A 17,264-nucleotide genomic window follows, 5' to 3' on the forward strand; every position below is an offset into this window, starting at 1 on the left:
GTGTGACACCCAGCTACATAAGGAGACATTAGCATCTGTGGTTGTAAAGGTGGAGTAAAGAGGTAAGCTTTTTGAGGGGTATGTTAAAGGAAAAGGGTTTCTCAGGGTTGGGGAATCAAGGAGTAGAGGGCATCAGTTTAAGGTGAGAGCGGAAAGAATAAAAGGGAACCTGCAGGGCAACTTTTTTACACAGGGCATGGTTCACATATAGAATGAGCTGCCAGCAATGTGATTGAGGCTAGTACATCAACAACATTTAAAAGGCATTTGAACATATACATAGACAGGAAAAGTTTAGAAGGATATGTACCAAGTGACAAGGAAAAAAAGTTAGCATTGATGGATATTTTGGTCGGCATAGACCAGTTCGGGTCAAATGGCCTGTCTCCACGCTGAAGGACTCTATGATTCTGTGAAAAGAGAGAGGTAGAGAGGGAATTGAGAGCTTAAGGCTTAGGCTGCTGAAGGGCATTGGGTGGCATTGGGATTACGAGTTAAAACTGAGAAAATGGAAGAGGTCAGAATTACAGGTACGCAGATGTCTAAGAGGACAGATGTCTAAGAGGAAATACACAAACAGCAGTAAGACACATGACAGGGAAACCTCGTTTACCAACGGTGCTTGAAGAATCATTATTAGCCTTGAGACCAGGATAAACTCCCTGCACTACCTTCGATCTTGCAAGGTTGCTTTACCTTATTGGTCAGATCATTGACTATAGGAGTTGGGAGGTCACGTTGTGGCTGTACAGGACATTGGTTAGCCATTTATGGAATATTGTTGGTAATTCTGGTCTCCCTTCTATCAGAAAGATATTGTGAAATGTGAAAGGATTCAGAAAAGATTTACAAGGATGTTGTGAGGGTTGGAGGATATGAGCTATAAGGAGAGGCTGAATAGGCTGGGGCTATTTTAACAAGAATCCAGAGAAAGTATATTCCTGTCAGGGTGAAAGGGAAAGCTGGTAGGTATTGGGAATGCTGGATGACTAAATAAATTGAGGGTTTGGTTAAGAAAAAGAAGGAAGCATATGTCAGGTATAGACAGGATAGATCGAGTGAATCCTTAGAAGGGATGCGAGCATAAGAGGTGCAGTCAGTAAGTTTGCAGATGACACCAAAATTGGAGGTGTAGTGGAAAGCGAAGAGGGTTACCTCAGATTACAACAGGATCTGGACCAAATGGGCCAATGGGTTGAGAAGTGGCAGATGGAGTTTAATTCAGATAAATGCGAGGTGCTGCATTTTGGGAAAGCAAATCTTAGCAGGACTTATACACTTAATGGTAAGGTCCTAGGGAGTGTTGCTGAACAAAGAGACCTTGAAGTGCAGGTTCATAGCTCCTTGAAAGTGGAGTCGCAGGTATTTAGGATAGTGAAAAAGGTGTTTGGTATGCTTTCCTTTATTGGTCAGAGTATTGAGTACAGGAGTTGGGAGGTCATGTTGCCGCTGTGCAGGACATTGGTTAGGCCACTGTTGGAGTATTGCGTGCAGTTCTGGTCTCCTTTCTATTGGAAAGATGTTGTGAAACTTGAAAGGGTTCAGAAAAGATTCACAAGGATGTTGCCAGGGTTGGAGGATCTGAGCTACAGGGAGAGGCTGAATAGGCTGGGGCTGTTTTCCCTGGAGCGTGGGAGGCTGAGGGGTGACCTTATAGACGTTTACAAAATTATGAGGGGCATGGATAGGATAAATAGACAAAGTCTTTTCCCTGGGGTGAGGGAGTCCAGAACTAGAGGCCATAGATTTAGGGTGAGAGGGGAAAGATTTAAAAGAGACCTAAGGGACAACATTTTCATACAGAGGGTGGATGGAATAAGCTGCCAGATGAAGTGGAGGAGGCTCATGTAATTACATTTAGAAGGCATCAGGATGGGTATAAGAATACTAAGGGTTCCAAGGGATATAGGCCAAGTGCTGGCAAATGGGACTCGAATAATTTAAGATATCTGGTTGGCATGGACGAGTTGGACTGAAGGGTCTGTTCCTGTGCTGTACACCTCTATGACTCTATGAGTGGGCAGACAGGGCCTCAATTTTCTGTTTCTGTGCTTCACCCTGCCAGGACTAAACTGCATAATAAAGGAGGCCTTGTGCTCATCTCCTGGTCAAATGCACAATCATCTTGACGGAGGGGACCTGATAGCCTAAGCAAAATACATTTATCGTTCCTGATTCCTGGTTTTCAAATGCCCAAAACCCTGGCAAAGAAAACCCCATGAATATCTTAGGTTGGACGCAGCATTTGAATAATTGCACCATTGTAGCGTGGAGCTGTGGAGGGGTAGAGGTGATCTGATAGGTGTTTGTAAAGTAAGACGACAGTCGCATTGCCAGGGTGTTAACATACGCTTTCAGTCTGACAGATTGAAGAGCAACGGATGCGAAGTGGTGGTGGTGGGGAATGATGGGCAAGATGTGTTCCAACTATGTAGACTTGGTCGGTGTCTGTGTCCCAAAGGGTATTGAGCCTGTGGATTGAACGGGGAGCTGAACCTCGCCTTGAGAGGGATTAACGCATTACTGAGGAAGCATGCAGAATTGATAAGAAACATAGTTAAAAATCACACAACACCGGGTTATAGCCCAACAGGTTTATTTGGAAGCACTAGCTTTCGGAGCGCTGCTCCTTCACCTGATGAAGGAGCAGCGCTCCGAAAGCTAGTGCTTCCAAATAAACCCGATGTGTGATTTTTAACTTTTGCACACCCCAGTCCAACACTGGCATCTCCAAATCGTTTTAAGGAATATGGTCTGTTCGACCTTTAAGGCTGATTTTGACGGGGGCTGCAAGGGTGGGCATGCAGGATATGTTATAGCTGCTTTTTTTTTAGTCATCTTCCAGAGGGATTACCTGGTTGGGGCAATTGGGTAAGTGTCTATTAAAGACTCTGCAGGCGCCAACATTGAACGGCGGATTCGTCCAGTATTTCCCTGGTGTTCGCCCAATATGTCAAAGAAAGGCTCAGAGCCCGGGCGAGGGAAGGAATATTGGAAGATTTGTGCGGGATAAAGTTGCCAGCTGGCAGGAATCGTGCGTCTGAATTTCGAGAGGCAGAGGGCCTGGGAATTCATTCGCAATGATTTAAGAATGTGTGTGCTCGGAGACAGAAGGGAGAGGGAGAGACGGCGATACTGCCAGTGAGTATGCACGACTGTCAGACGGACTTCTGACAGGCAGCTCCTGGGCTCAGGCAAGTTGCAAGACGTGCTCGCCGTCCACGAATAGAAAGCTCCAGGTCATGCACTCACTGAAGGAACTTGCGCGCTTCTCTCGGATCCTGGAAGGCAGAACCCCCCCACCCCCCCCATCTTCTGCTCCTGCTTCCACCTCCTCCCCCCGTCCTCCCCCCTCCCCCCGTCCTCCCCTCTCCCCTCCTCCTCATTTCCTCTGTGATTCCAGAATCAGCTGAACCACGTTGAGCAAGAGCCAGAGCGGCTAAATGTAGTGTCAGGTTGCCGCTGGAAGATACATGCCGCTTGGGAGGTGCTGGTCACAAGTTGCCGTGTGATCCGAGCGGAAAGGCCGACAGAGAGAGAGAGAGAGAGAGACAGACAGACAGAGAGAGAGAGAGAGAGAGACTGAAGGGTCTGACCGCGGCTTAATGGTGGTGTCTATAACATTCTCCTTCTCTCTGGGCTGGATTGGGGAATTAACACTATCACCTGGGCAATATCACCATGACTGCCGCTGCCTGTGTGCTCGGTCTGATTGGCCAGTGACATCCAATGACACTGGAGCAAGCTACACAACAGATACCTGGTAAGTTCGCTGTGTGTATGTGTGTGGTCTTCATGTAGGGAACTGAGAGAGAGAGAGGTAAACAAAATAGTTCTACACACATTTTTTTTAAAAGACGGTGCTAAATGTGTGATGTTTCTGAAATTTGAACCCTGACATTTGTTTGAAGGTGACAGCATCTCACTAAAGACTTGTTGCACATCCAATAGATGGAACCGAGGTCCAGGGCATATAATTCCATTTGCAATCAGCCTGCAAAAGATGCCTTATGTTAATCTGGAATGCGTTCATCTCTTAAGCGTTTGACAAGGACTTGGTTAATGGATCACAGTTTGTCAAGTGTTTGAATCATATTGACAACACATTCATATCCAAAACAAAATAATAAATACATGAGGAGGTGGAATGATCTGGACAGTGGTCTGAGGTAGAGGGTGGGTTGAAGATTACCTGTCCACTTTCACTGGAAAGCTGGCCCCATCCATTGCCAATGTTGACCTTCACTCGACGCCCCCTCCCTCAAAAAGCTTTCGAAATTCAATTTCAAGGAATTGTATTTTTGTTATGTTTCGGTCAGGGGCTTTGTGGGGCTGGGGGTGATTGCGGGCCAGGGGTTGAGGAGAGGTAGGGTGCCTTGCTTCCCTCCAAAGAGGAGCGGGAGAAGCTGACGGGTGGCCTGCGTGTTTGCGGGTGAGCTTCGTCCCTTACTCCCTCTCGATAGCCAAGTCCCAGCCGGTGATCAGTACCCGGGCGACAGCACGACGTGGCTTCAAGTGGTTAAAGGTGATCCACACATCAGCTGCAGTTTATTTCAAAGCCAACACGTCGGCAGATAAAAAAAGCGAGCCTTTGGACTTTCCGCTTCGAAGCTTATCCCCACTTTGCAGCGTGACACAATCTTTTATTCTGCTCAACTTGTTCGGTACAGAGTCTATTGCTCACTCTGAACTTGGTCTGAAATTGAAGCACCCTGGGAATTTTCCATCCCATTGACTGACGCGCACCTCTTCCATGCCATTTTCTACTCAGGAACCTTCACCAGATTTTTGTTTCAGATGCTCAAGATCTGATCAGTCCCTATGACCTCACCCCCTTCAGTTTGCCATCACCGGGATAAAGTCCAGGACACAGTTATAAAAAGCAATCCCAGCAACAACAATAAAAATAAGAACACCCTCCTATCAGAGATTCTTCTAAGCGGAGGAGACAGTTCGCCAAATTTAAAACTTGTATTCCCAACGAGAAGGTTGTAAAATGAGAATATAGTCAGTATCGTATTACTTGCAATAGTCGCGCCCCCCTGTTTTACGGTTGAAGGATGCTGTGATATCGGATACAAATCTGTTACAGTAATTCTTCTCGCTGCACACACCGTCCTAAAGAGACTAGTGACCCCAGGTAGACTCGGAGTACACTGTCTAAACGGTAACAGTTGGGGAAGCATGTTGTGAATGCTGTTTGCCCTATGAATTTGCGAATTTCCCTCGAGATGGAAAGCTTCAACAAAAGGAGTCTTTAACTTCAACAATATTCAAGTTCTGTTCTATCACATGACAATAATAGTCACTAGCACACAAAAAATGTCAATACCAAATTAATTCTATCCATTGGCAAACCAGCTGGATGCGTTTGGAACAGGGGGGCTAATATTTTATGTGGAACTGTATCTGTAGTTTCATATCCCAACAGATTGAATTCATTTTTTTATATAACTCAAATAAACCAATATCAACTTTCATTCCTAGTCTCCCAAATACATCATTTGTACATCCCCCCCCAAAAAAAAAATGTAATTATGCTGGCTTGATTCGTTGGTATACACGTGTAATTGATGCTTCAAACAAGAGATGATCTTCTCTCTCTCTCTGAACCTACTATTCCACCCCCACCCCAATAACTCACTTGTTCATTGTTTTCACTCCAATTTTGACAACATTGAAAATCTCAGCTCTCTTGTCTCTTCACCTAACAGTGTACAAACTAAAAGCAGTAGATCACACACCCTCACCTTGCTTTCTTCAGAGGCCAAACCTGTGACGTAGCCTTAGAAATATTTGAAACGTTTCATCTCAGTCTGAAATTATCCTTAGCCTGCGCTCCCCTGCCCCCCCAACACCCATGTTTTAGAGTCTCCAACCAATGGAAACCAATATCTGTGTCTACCTAAGTTAATACAAATTGCCGTTGAAATGCTGATCAGGCGTTCCCTGGGCGCCAGCCGCGAATGGTCTTTAACCCCCGATTTGATTGTAACAGCGCATCTATTAAAACAGACTTGATGATTATTGGTGTTTTTGCTCTGACTGTCTCGCAGTTCCGGGGGCTGGTTTATTGCACCAGATCTAAACAGTTACCTTTCACTTCTCCTATGTCACTGCCCAGCAGCTGTTAGGCTGCTTCTCTGCTCTGTGTAAGTACACTCTGATACGCCACTCCCAAATAACACTTCGGAGTTACTCTCTCACTCCCAAACTTTACAGAACTAAAGTTAGTTATAAATTTTTACTTGTTCTTCCAAGATACGAACGCGACCCAAATTTATTACCAAGTTGATCGGAGGGCGCCTCTCTATAATTTTATGACATCCGTGACTCTCCCTCGCCCAATTAGTTGCATTATATTGTTCTTTTAGATGGAACGTGTTTCATTTACTTTGCACGCTTAGTGTGAAAATACTGCACTTGTCTGGTTAAAATCGCTCTGTGCACGGCTGTTAATTCTGTCAAAGAGGGAAATCTGATGAGGGAGACAATGAATTGCATCCTGTTTGTTCCTTGGAGCTGAGTGTATGCCTGGAATTCCCTTTAGATTCAAGGGGGATGCTCGATGAGTTCAGTTTGCTCCAGGGATTCACAACAAAGTAGATGCTGGTCGTTCTAAAGTTGGCAAATTATATATTATGGTGCAACTGCACAGATGCTGTAATTATTTCAAAATTCGTGTAGACAGAATGGTGACTTCAGGACTCCTTTTGAAATGATAGTGTAGATAATCATGGATGTAGACGTTCGGTGGGTGCGGTTGATATAATCGAGTACACCGATTTTCGCTCTTATAACCGTGCAACATCTGGGGAAGGTGGTTTGGCATTGCTGGCTATGGAAGGGGTTTAACTATGCCTTTGCTCTTCAGGTGGTTGTTATGGGCAAGTCTGAAAGCCAAATGGATATAGTCGAAAGGAATCCGCAAAAAACGAAGAAGTCGTGGAAGTCATGGAGCTCTCTGGAGATCGGTCTGACCACCATCGTGGTTTTACTGATGATTGTAGTCATTGCTTTGATCGCTTTATATGCAACACGCAAGGGTGAGTGCGGCAAGTAACGTTTGTATCAGCCACGTCTGTAAATGTCCACCTATTTGTTTCTCTGTGTGGATGTGTTTGTGTGGGGCGGTGTGGGTGGAGGGAGAGGTTAGAATCCTGGTTTAACACAGGATAAAAAATAAAAAGCCATATCCTAGTACTTCGGGCAAATAGAGTCACCGATGTAGCTTTTCATCCGAAGGCTGTGACAATGTCCCAGACTTGCTAACAGACGGCTAATTGAGGTAGTACGTTGTTAATGAAGCGTTATATATCGTTATCGTACATGGGATTTTGGGTGCTGCCTATTCGGCCAGTATTTACATCCCAACTCCAGTCCCATAGAGAATGCAGTAAGAATCCCAATGATTATGTCCACGAGTGGGGAGCAAGGGAGTCTTTTTGCAAGGGAGAGATGCAATGCAGTTTGCCTCCAGACTTAACGCAACTTTAGGGATCACACTTCGGGTGCTGAGATCTTCCCAAGATGATAGGAATGATGGTTCCAGTTTGAAATTTTACAGATATGCGAGTGTGGACTGGTGGGGCTTACGTTTGCACGCCTCCTGGCTTGGTTCGTCTGGAGAGACATCTCTTTGTAATTTCCATTTTCAACCAAGGGAGGCCAGCGACTCAAAAGTGCTGGAGAAACTCAGTCGGACTGGCAGAGCCTGTGGGCAGAGGAACCGAGTTAAAGTTTCGATTCCACTAGGACTCTTCTTCAGAATGGGCTGGCTCTTGCTGAACTTCCCGTTATATCCCAAAAATTCTCGATTGAGGGGAACTCTGCTCATTGGAGGAACCCAATGCGCTGAAGTGTAGGGAAGGGACAGTCTGTGCAAAAACGGAACTGCGTTTCCAGTGCTGGGGGCAAGGCGAAGGCATTGTTTTCGCAATAGGATAGCGAATTAATTCTGATTTTTAACATAATCTATACCTGTTTAAAATTAAAAATCCGAACAACGCCAGGTTATAGTCCAACAGGTTTATTTGGAAGTATAAGCTTTCGGAGCGCTGCTCCTTCCTTAGTGAGGCAGGATAATTCTGTCTGACCTCTCCCGCCTCCCACAATCACAATTCTTAAAGAGGAAAATCTGGCGTGTTACATGGACTAATACAAACTCGCTACAAATTAAAGTGACCCTGATTGATTAATCTATTTGTGGGATGAAAAGGGGGAAATCTGGTGTTTTCGTTTGCAACAGAGTCGCTGTTTAACACGGACAGGGAAACTCTCACTGCTCCTAGCTTTTGCATCTCCACATCAGAAAGAGCTTTGTGGCCTCACACATGCTGTTTTGCTGGTACCTGAGCTGTAATCCCGCCAGAATTTCGATAAATGTTAATGACTTGTCACTTCATAAACACTTAAATAAAAATAAAATCCGTTCTCTACATACCGTCCTTTAGCGTTATGATAAATGGCATCTCTTACTGGACCTCAGATGAAGACTAATCGCGTTATATTGCACATTCTGTGGTTGAAATCCTGTGCAATCCAGATATATTCGAAACAGTTTGTTCTGAGAGTATATTGCACGGCTCTGGGGTAGGTGGGACCTGAATGCAGACCTCTTGGCACAGAGGTAGGGACACTACCACCACACCAGAATAGTCTGCCCAGCACAATCTTTTTGGTCTGCACAAATTATGGCATACTTTCACTAATTACTACAATGTTGCCATAAGTAGAGTTCCCTAGTCAAGTAGCACTGAAGGTGGGCCATTCGGTGCATTTAACCCATGCTAGATCTCTATAGAATGGTAGTCACTTGCATTCTCTCACTTTATCTCCAATTTCAACCCAATAGTTTTTCTTTGTTTGAAAAGTATATTGCAGCTTTTATGGTAAAATCACAAGAACTTGAACAGGGAAGGAGGCTACTTTGTCTGTCCTCCGGTGCTACCCTTTGAAAAAGTAGAAGTAGATGTTGACTTCTGGTTTGTAACTGGAAATGGCTTTCCATTCTCAAGTGCCCAGCAAATTCCCAGTAAATACCATGGAATATTAGTAGGAGAATCATCAGTAAGTGTTCCAAATCATGACAGCTATTTAGGAATACACGGGTGACATGGAACATGGTGTTGAGGTAGACTAACAGCCATGATCTAAAATGACAAAGCAGGCTCAAGGGGCTGAATGGCCTTCTGTCTTTTCTGTATTTCTATCTTTTGCCAATGGCTCTAAATCTGACCTTCAGTTATTGACTCACTAACCAGAGGGAAAAACCTTTATTGGTCATGTTAAAACTTTCATCTTGAATTCACCTTGGAGATTCTAATAGTTGTAACTTTACTAATCTTGCTTCATAACTGATGTCCTTCAGCTCTGGCAACAGCCCAATAAATCTCTGTTTTCCTTTTTCTGAGGCCTTCGTGTCTTTCTGTAGTGTGCTGCCAAGGTGTGTGTCTATCTCTGATGCTTAGCCAGTTGTTTTCAAGACATAGAGCAAAGAATAGTACAGCAAAGGAATAGGCCCTTCAGCCCATCAATGTCTGTGCTGACAATGATGCCAATCTAAACTAATCCTATCTGCCTGCACATTGTCCATATCCCCCTTTCCCTGCCTGTTCATTTGTCTCTCTAAACGCCTCTTAAAATTTCTTAACTATCTACTTTTACCACTTCCCTGGTAGTGCATTCCCCTTTTCATTTTATGCTAGCTTTCTCTACTTACAAGGAGGCCTGGTGTTGAGCATCCCTGCCTCTGAGACACCAAACTCTGGTTTCAAGTCCCACTCCAGGACTTGACGGTCAGGGAATGTACATTCATAATGAAGCCAATTGATTTGATTATTAGCCTTCAATACATCTAATTGTTACAAGTCTTGAGAGCTGGTCAGCTGTACATGGTGTGGAATGGTACCTCCAAGAGTTGGCATCTGGAAACAGGCAATCTATTCCAGGAAAAAAATAGTGATGGAAACAAGCATGTGCTTTGCCTTCTTCATGTCACTAGATATGAGCAAGACCTTATAAGGTAATGAATAGGCTTTTTTCTAACCATTTATAAACCTATCCTGCCACATTTGTTTCTATGGATACCAAGGTCACTGCTCATCAACACCTATCAGACTTGGACCATTTTTAGTGTCTTGCCTTTTCATATTAGTTTTTCCAAAGTGCATCTCTTCACACATTGCTGTATTGAACTCCATCTGCCATGTTTCTGCAGATTTCACAATCTTATGTCATTCTGAAGGCTATAGCTGGCCTCCTCACAATCTATTACATTTCCAAGTTCTGTATCATCTGCAAAGTTTACACTGCTGTTCTTTAAACAGGGCTCTAGGACACCCATCTAAAGTAGGAGATTGTAATGGACTCAAAAGATTCAGGAACCGTGGATGACAGGACAACAAAAAACAAAGAAAATTACAGTACAGGAACAGGCCCGTCAGCCCTCCAAGTCTACCCAATTCAGATCCTGTATCTAACCTGCCGCCTATTTTCTAAGGGTCTGTATCCCTCTGCTCCCTGCCCATTCATGTATCGGTCTAGGTACATCTTAAATGATGCTATGTGCCCGCCTCTACCATCTCCACTGGCAACGCTTTCCAAGCACCCACCACTCTCTGTGTAAAGAACGTACCACGCATATCTTCCTTAAACTTTTCCCACCTCACTATGAACTTGTGACCTCTAGTAATTAAGTCCTCCACTCTGGGAAAAAGCCTTTTGCTATCCACCCTGTCTATTCCTCTCATGATTTTGTTGACCACAATTAGTTCCCCTTCTCAATCTCTGTCTTTCTAATGAAAATAATCCTAATATACTCAAACTCTTTTCATAGCTAGCACCCTCCATGCCAAGCAACATCCTGGTGAACCTCCTGTGCACCCTCTCCAAAGGATCCATATCTATTTGGTAAAGTGGCGACCAGAACTGTTATCAGTATTCCAAATGTGGCTGAACCAAAGTTCTATACAACTGTAACATGGCCTGTCAACTCTTGTACTCAGTACCCTGTCTGATGAAGGAAAGCAAGCCATATGCCTTCTTGACCACTCTATTGACCTGCATTGCCACATTCAGGTTATAATGGACCTGAACACCTAGATCTCTCTTTACACCAATTTTCCACAGGATATTTCCATTTACCGTATAGTTCGCTCTTGAATTGGATCTTCCAAAATGCATCACCTCACATTTGCTCAGATGGAATTCCATGTGCCATTTCTCTGCCCAACTCTCCAATCTATCTATATTCTGCTGCATTCTCCGATAGTCCCCTTCACACTATCTGCTAATCCACCAATCTTAGAGTCATCTGCAAACTTGCTAATCAGACCACCTATATCTTTATCCAGATCACTTATGTAAATCACAAACAACAGTAGTCCAAACACGGATCTCTGTGGAACACCACTGGTCACAGTTCTTTATTTTGAGAAACTCCCTTCTACTACTACTCTCTGTCTCCTGCTGCCCAGCCAGTTCTCTATCCATCTAACTAGTACACCCTGGACCCCATGCGACGTCAATTTCTTCATCAGCCTACCATGGGGAACCTTATCAAATGTCTTACTTAAATCCATCTGTATGCCAACTACAGCCCTTCCCTCATCAATCAACTTTGTCACTTCCTCAAAGAATTCTATTAAGTTGGTAAGACATGATCTTCCCTGCATAAAACCATGTTGCCTGTCACTGATAAGCCCATTTTCTTCCAAATGTAAATAGATCCTATCCCTCAGTATCTTCTCCAGCAGCTTACTTATGACTGACGTCAGGCTCACTGGTATCCCTGCTACCCTTCTTAATCAAGGGAACAACCGTAGCAATTCTCCAGTCCTCCAGGACCTCACCCGTGTTCAAAGATGCTGCAAAGGTATCTGTTAAGGCCCCAGCTATTTCCTCTCTCACATCCCTCAGTAACCTGGGATAGATTCCATCCGGATCTGGGGACTTATCCACCTTAACGCCTCTTAGAATACCCACCACTTTCTCCCTCCTTGTGCTGACTTGACCTAGAGTAAACAAACATCTATCCCTAACCTCAGCATTTGTCATGTCATTTTTCCGGTGAATACCTATTCAAAGTACTCATTAAGAATTTCACCCATTTTCTCTGACTCCACTCATAACTTCCTTCCCTTGTCCTTGAGTGGGCCAACTCTTTCTCTAGTTATCCTCTTGCTGCTTCGATATGAATAAAAGGCATTGGGATTTTCCTTCAGCCTACTTGCTAAAGATAATTCATGATCCCTTTTAGCCCTTTTTCCTTGTTTCAAACTGGTCCTACTTTTCCAATATTCTTCCAAGGCTTTGTCTGTTTTCAGTCACCTAGACCTTGTGTATGCTTCCTTTTACCTCTTAGCGAGTCTGACAATTTCATGTCTCATCTGTGGTTCCCTAATGTTGCCATTTCTATCCCTCATTTTCACAGGGACATGTCTGTCCTGCACTCGAATCAACCTCTCTGTCAATGCCTCCCACATATCAAATGTGGATACACCTTCAAACAATTAATCCAATCCACATTTCCCAGCTCCTGCTGAATTTTATTATAATTGGCCTTCCCCCAATTTAGCACTCTTCCTTTAGGACCGCTCTCATCTTTGTCCATGAATATTCTAAAACTTGGGAATTGTAATCACTATTGCCAAAATACTTCCCTGTTGAAATTTCAACCACCTGGCTGGGCTTTCCCTAATACCAGGTCCAGTATCGCCCCTTCTCGAATTGGACTATTTCCATACTGCTCTATAAATCTCTTCTGGATGCTCCTTACAAATTCTGCTCCACCTAGACCTCTAACACTAAATGAATCCCAGTCAATATTGAGAAAATTAAAATCTCCCATCACCACCACCCTGTTGTTCCTACATCTTTCCATGATCTGTTTAAATATTTATACCTCTATCTCACATTTGCTGTTGAGAGGCCCCAACATTGTTACCGCACCCTTCCTATTTCTGAACTCTGCCCATATTGCCTCATTACTCGAGTCTTCTGTCATGCCCTCCTTCAGCACAGCTGTGATATCCTCTCTGACAAGTAATGCAACTCCTCTACCCCTTTTCCCTCCCTCTTTATCCTGCCTGAAGCATCTATATCCTGGGAAATTCAATTGCCAGAAATTGAGAGTTTAGTCACAAAGAAAAAGGAGCCATATGTCAGGTTCAGGAAACTGAAGACGGACAGAACACTTCAAGATAGCTGAAAAGAATTCAAACAAAGAAGTGGGGGGGTTAAAAGGGACCATGAAATATTTTTTGGCAAACAGGATTAAGATAAATCTCAGTGATATAGGTAGCAAGATGATAATTAGGGAAAGGAAAGATCCGTTCAAGGACCAAGGAGGGAATTTATGTGTGTAACCAGAGTAAGTGGGTGAGGTACTGAAATACTCTGCATTGGTGTTCACAAAAGAGAACAACATCATAGATGGTGATTGTAAGAAGAAGTATTCAATATTCTAGGGCATGTTAATACAAAAAAAGAGGAGGTGTTGGCTGTTTTGAAAAGCATTAATTTAGACCAGTCCCAGGACCCGGTAGATCTATCCCAGAATGCTACGGGGGCAGGTGTAGAAATTGCTGGGACCTTGTACAAGAAATTGCTGGGATCTTTGTATCCTCTTTAGGTACAGGAGAGGTTCCAGAGAACTGAAGGACAGTCAATATTGTTCCTTTATTTATGAAGGTCAACAGAGATAATCTGGGACATTGCAGGATAGTGAGCTTTATGTCAGTGGTATGGAAATTATTGGAGAAGATTCTTAGGAATAAGATAGAGTCATAGAGTCATAGAGATGTACAGCATGGGAACAGAACCTTCGATCCAACTTGTCCATGCCAACCAGATATCCCAACCCAATCTAGTCCCACCTGCCAGCACTCGCCCCATATCTCTCAAAACCCTTCCTATTCATATACCCATCCAGATGCCTCTTAAATGTTGTAATTGTACCAGTCTCCACCATTTCTTCTGGCAGCTCATTCCATATACTTACCACCCTCTGCGTGAAAAAGTTATCCCTTAGGTCTCTTTTATATCTTTCCCCTCTCACCCTAAATCTATGCCCTCTAGTTCTGGACTCTCCCACCCCACGGAAAAGACTTTGTCTATTTATCCTATCCATGCCCCTCACGATTTTATATACCTCTATAAGGTCACCCCTCAGACTCCAAAGCTCTCAGGAAACAAGCCCCAGCCTATTCAACCTCTCCCTATAGCTCAGATCCTGCAACCCTGGCAACATCCTTGTAAATCTTTTCTGAACCCTTTCAAGTTTCACAACATCTTTCCAATAGGAAGGAGACCAGAATTGCATGCAATATTCCAAAAGTGGCCTAACCAATGTCCCGTACAGCTGCAACATGTCCTCTCAACACTTGTATTCAATACTCTGACCAATAAAGGTTTAGTCATATTTGGAAAAATACAGATTTATTAGCAAAAGGCAGCATGGTTTTGTGCAGGGAAGATCACATTTCACAAATGTGATTGAGTTTTTAGAAAAAGTGACAAAGATGATTGATGAGGGCAGGGCAGATGTTGTTTATATGGACTTTAGCAAGGAGTTTGACAGACTGACACAAAAGCTGAAGTCACATGGGATCCACAATGAGCTAGATAGTGAACTGGTTTATTCATAGAATGAGTGGGAGATGCCAGAGCTGGACTAGATTGGACAAAGTTAAAAATCACACAACACCAGGTTATAGTCCAACAGGTTTATTTGGAAGCACTAGCTTTCAAGACACTGCCTCTTCATCAGGTGGTGAAAAGGCAGCACCTTGAAAGTTAGTGCTTCCAAATAAACCTGTTGGACTACAACCTGGTGTTGTGTAATTTTTGACTTAGTCATACAAGGCAGAGAGTGGTGGTGGAAGGGTGTTTTTCAGAGTGGAGATCTATGACCTGTCGTGTTTGGCAAAGAGTGGCACTGGGACACCTGTTATTTATGAAATAAATCAATTAGAGGACAACGTAGGCGACATGATTAGTAAGTTTGCAGACAACATAAAGATTGCAAGAGCAGATCATGAGGAAGATTGCCAAAGGATACAGCAAGATAGAGATAGGCCAGAGCACAAAATTCTGGTGTGGCCACATTTGGAGTATTGCACTATAATATTCTGTGTTCCATGTACTTGGGTGGAGAAATGGCAGATGGAGTTAATCTGAACAAATGCAAGGTGATGCATTTTGTAAGATGTAATGCAGGACGAAATTATATAGTAAATGGTAGAATCCTTAGTAGCATCAACATACAAAGGGATCTAGGTGTACAGGGCCACAATACCCTGCACATGGTAATACAAGTTTTTAAAATGGTCAAGAAATCATAGGGCATTCTTGCCTTCATCAGTCAGAGCATAGGGAATAAAAAGTGGCAAGTCATGTTGCAGCTGTATAGAGTATTAGTTGAGCCAGATTTGGAATATTGTGTACAGTTCTAGTCGTCTCACTACCAGATGATGTGGAGGCTTTGGAGAGGGTATAGAAACAGTTTACTAGGATGTTGCCTGGTTTGGAAGGTATTAGCTATGAAGAGAAACTTGGTTTGTTTTCTCTTAAAGTTTGAACAATGAGGGGTTGAGTATGGAAAGAATGGATAATTAGAGTTTTTTTCCCAGGTTAGGAATGTCAATTGCCAGGAAACATAGGTTTAAAGTAAAAGGGGGTAAGTTTAAAAGAAATGTGAGAGGCAAGTTTTTTACACAGAGGACGGTAAGTGCCTGGAATTCATTACCAGAGGAGGTGGTGGAGGTGGATACAATAGCAATGTTTAAGAGGCATCTTGACAGATATATAAATAGACAGGGAATAGAGGGATACGAACTGTGTGGAGGCGAAATATGTTTTAGTTTAGAAAGGTGCCATTTGTTGGTGCAGTCTTGGTGGGCTGAAAGACCTGTTCCTGTGCTGTTCTTTGTTCAAAACCTGGTTCTTAGACAGTATCATTGCACATCAATTTCCATTCACTACAACCCTCTGCTTTCATATCACCTCAGTCCAAATTTCTGGGGCCAAGTTCAGAGCATGCCTGTTGCTAAGTCAAATTTTGTGGGGTCAAATCCCACTTGAATTCAGTGTTGCCTTTCAAATGAGATATAAAACTGAGGTTCCATCTGTCCTGTTAAGTGGGAGATAAAAGGTCCTGTTGCACTATCTTGGGTGGGTGGTATAATGGGGGTGGAGTTGGGGTATGTGGGAGGCATGGGGTGGAACACAGGGGAACTCTCCCAATGTGTCTTGACCAAGATCAGAGAAAATAAATCTCCACTCATTATCACATTGCTGTCTGTGAGAACTTAGTGCATGCCTTTTATCATATTTCCGACACACAACAGTGGCTACATTTTTGAAGTTAAAAATCACACAACACCACGTTATAATCCAACAGGTTTATTTGGAAGTACAAGCTGTCGGAACACTGCTCCTTCATCAGTAGCTAGTGGGACAGGATCACTCTCCTCTTATACAATCTCATACACACACTCACATACATAGATACATACACAGACTCCTACATATGCTCACACTCAAACTTACACAGGCCCTCTCTCATACACACAGTAACTCTCAGATGCACATGTTTACGCACACATCCACACATATTCATAATCACACCCTCTCACAGGCATATACTGCGTCATACTCACAAACATAGTTTATCAAACACTCAGACACACACATAGACACGAACACAGTCTCTCTCTCTCTCTCTCTCTCTCTCACACACACACACACACACAAACATATAAGTTTATGGGGTGAACTTGCATTTGCAGATTTGTATTTGCAAATACATTCTATTTTGTTGAAAAAGCACACTATCTGTGGGAATTCAGTCCATGTGACACTTTATAAATTCCTACTTTAGAAATAGAACTAGACTGACTCAAGATTGGGATACAGGCAAACTCTAACCTCACACATTTGATCTGATCTGAGATGTCACCGTTTTTTAAATCAAACCTTAAGTTATTTCGGGACAGTGACTTGAAAGACGTTCTGGGATTTACATATCAATAACTCAAAACCTGAATTCCCATTCTAAGTGTTTAAAGACTTAACAGCAATCTAGGTTTGTTTAATACTTTGCATCAGTTGTGTAACACTTTGATCTTTTGCTCTAAATTCTGTGTCCTATGATCCTGCTCCACTAGCTACCTGATGAAGGAGCAGCGTTCCTAAAGCTTGTACTTCCAGATAAACCTGTTGGACTATAACCTGATGTTGTGTGATTTTTAACTACATTTTTG

The 17,264-nt window shown here is 43.3% G+C and overlaps 1 protein-coding gene across 4 annotated transcripts in view; it reads left to right on the forward strand.

Moving 5' to 3' along the window:
• The first annotated feature begins 3,381 nt into the window (after positions 1-3,381).
• The window catches only part of LOC140478754 (neprilysin-like), a 193,849-nt gene continuing 179,966 nt past the window's right edge, over positions 3,382-17,264 (forward strand). The window contains exons 1-2 of one of the 4 annotated variants that reach the window (XM_072572090.1): positions 3,382-3,763; positions 6,875-7,046. In XM_072572090.1, the coding sequence (XP_072428191.1) occupies positions 6,884-7,046 (163 nt within the window). In that variant the 5' untranslated portion in view covers positions 3,382-3,763; positions 6,875-6,883. Of the gene's footprint in view, positions 3,764-6,082; positions 6,153-6,210; positions 6,230-6,734; positions 6,754-6,874; positions 7,047-17,264 lie in introns of those variants that run through there. The other 3 variants (XM_072572091.1, XM_072572093.1, XM_072572092.1) reach the window with 3 other exon arrangements.

The sequence above is a fragment of the Chiloscyllium punctatum genome, chromosome 6, assembly GCF_047496795.1.
Source record: "Chiloscyllium punctatum isolate Juve2018m chromosome 6, sChiPun1.3, whole genome shotgun sequence".
Taxonomy (NCBI): domain Eukaryota; kingdom Metazoa; phylum Chordata; class Chondrichthyes; order Orectolobiformes; family Hemiscylliidae; genus Chiloscyllium; species Chiloscyllium punctatum.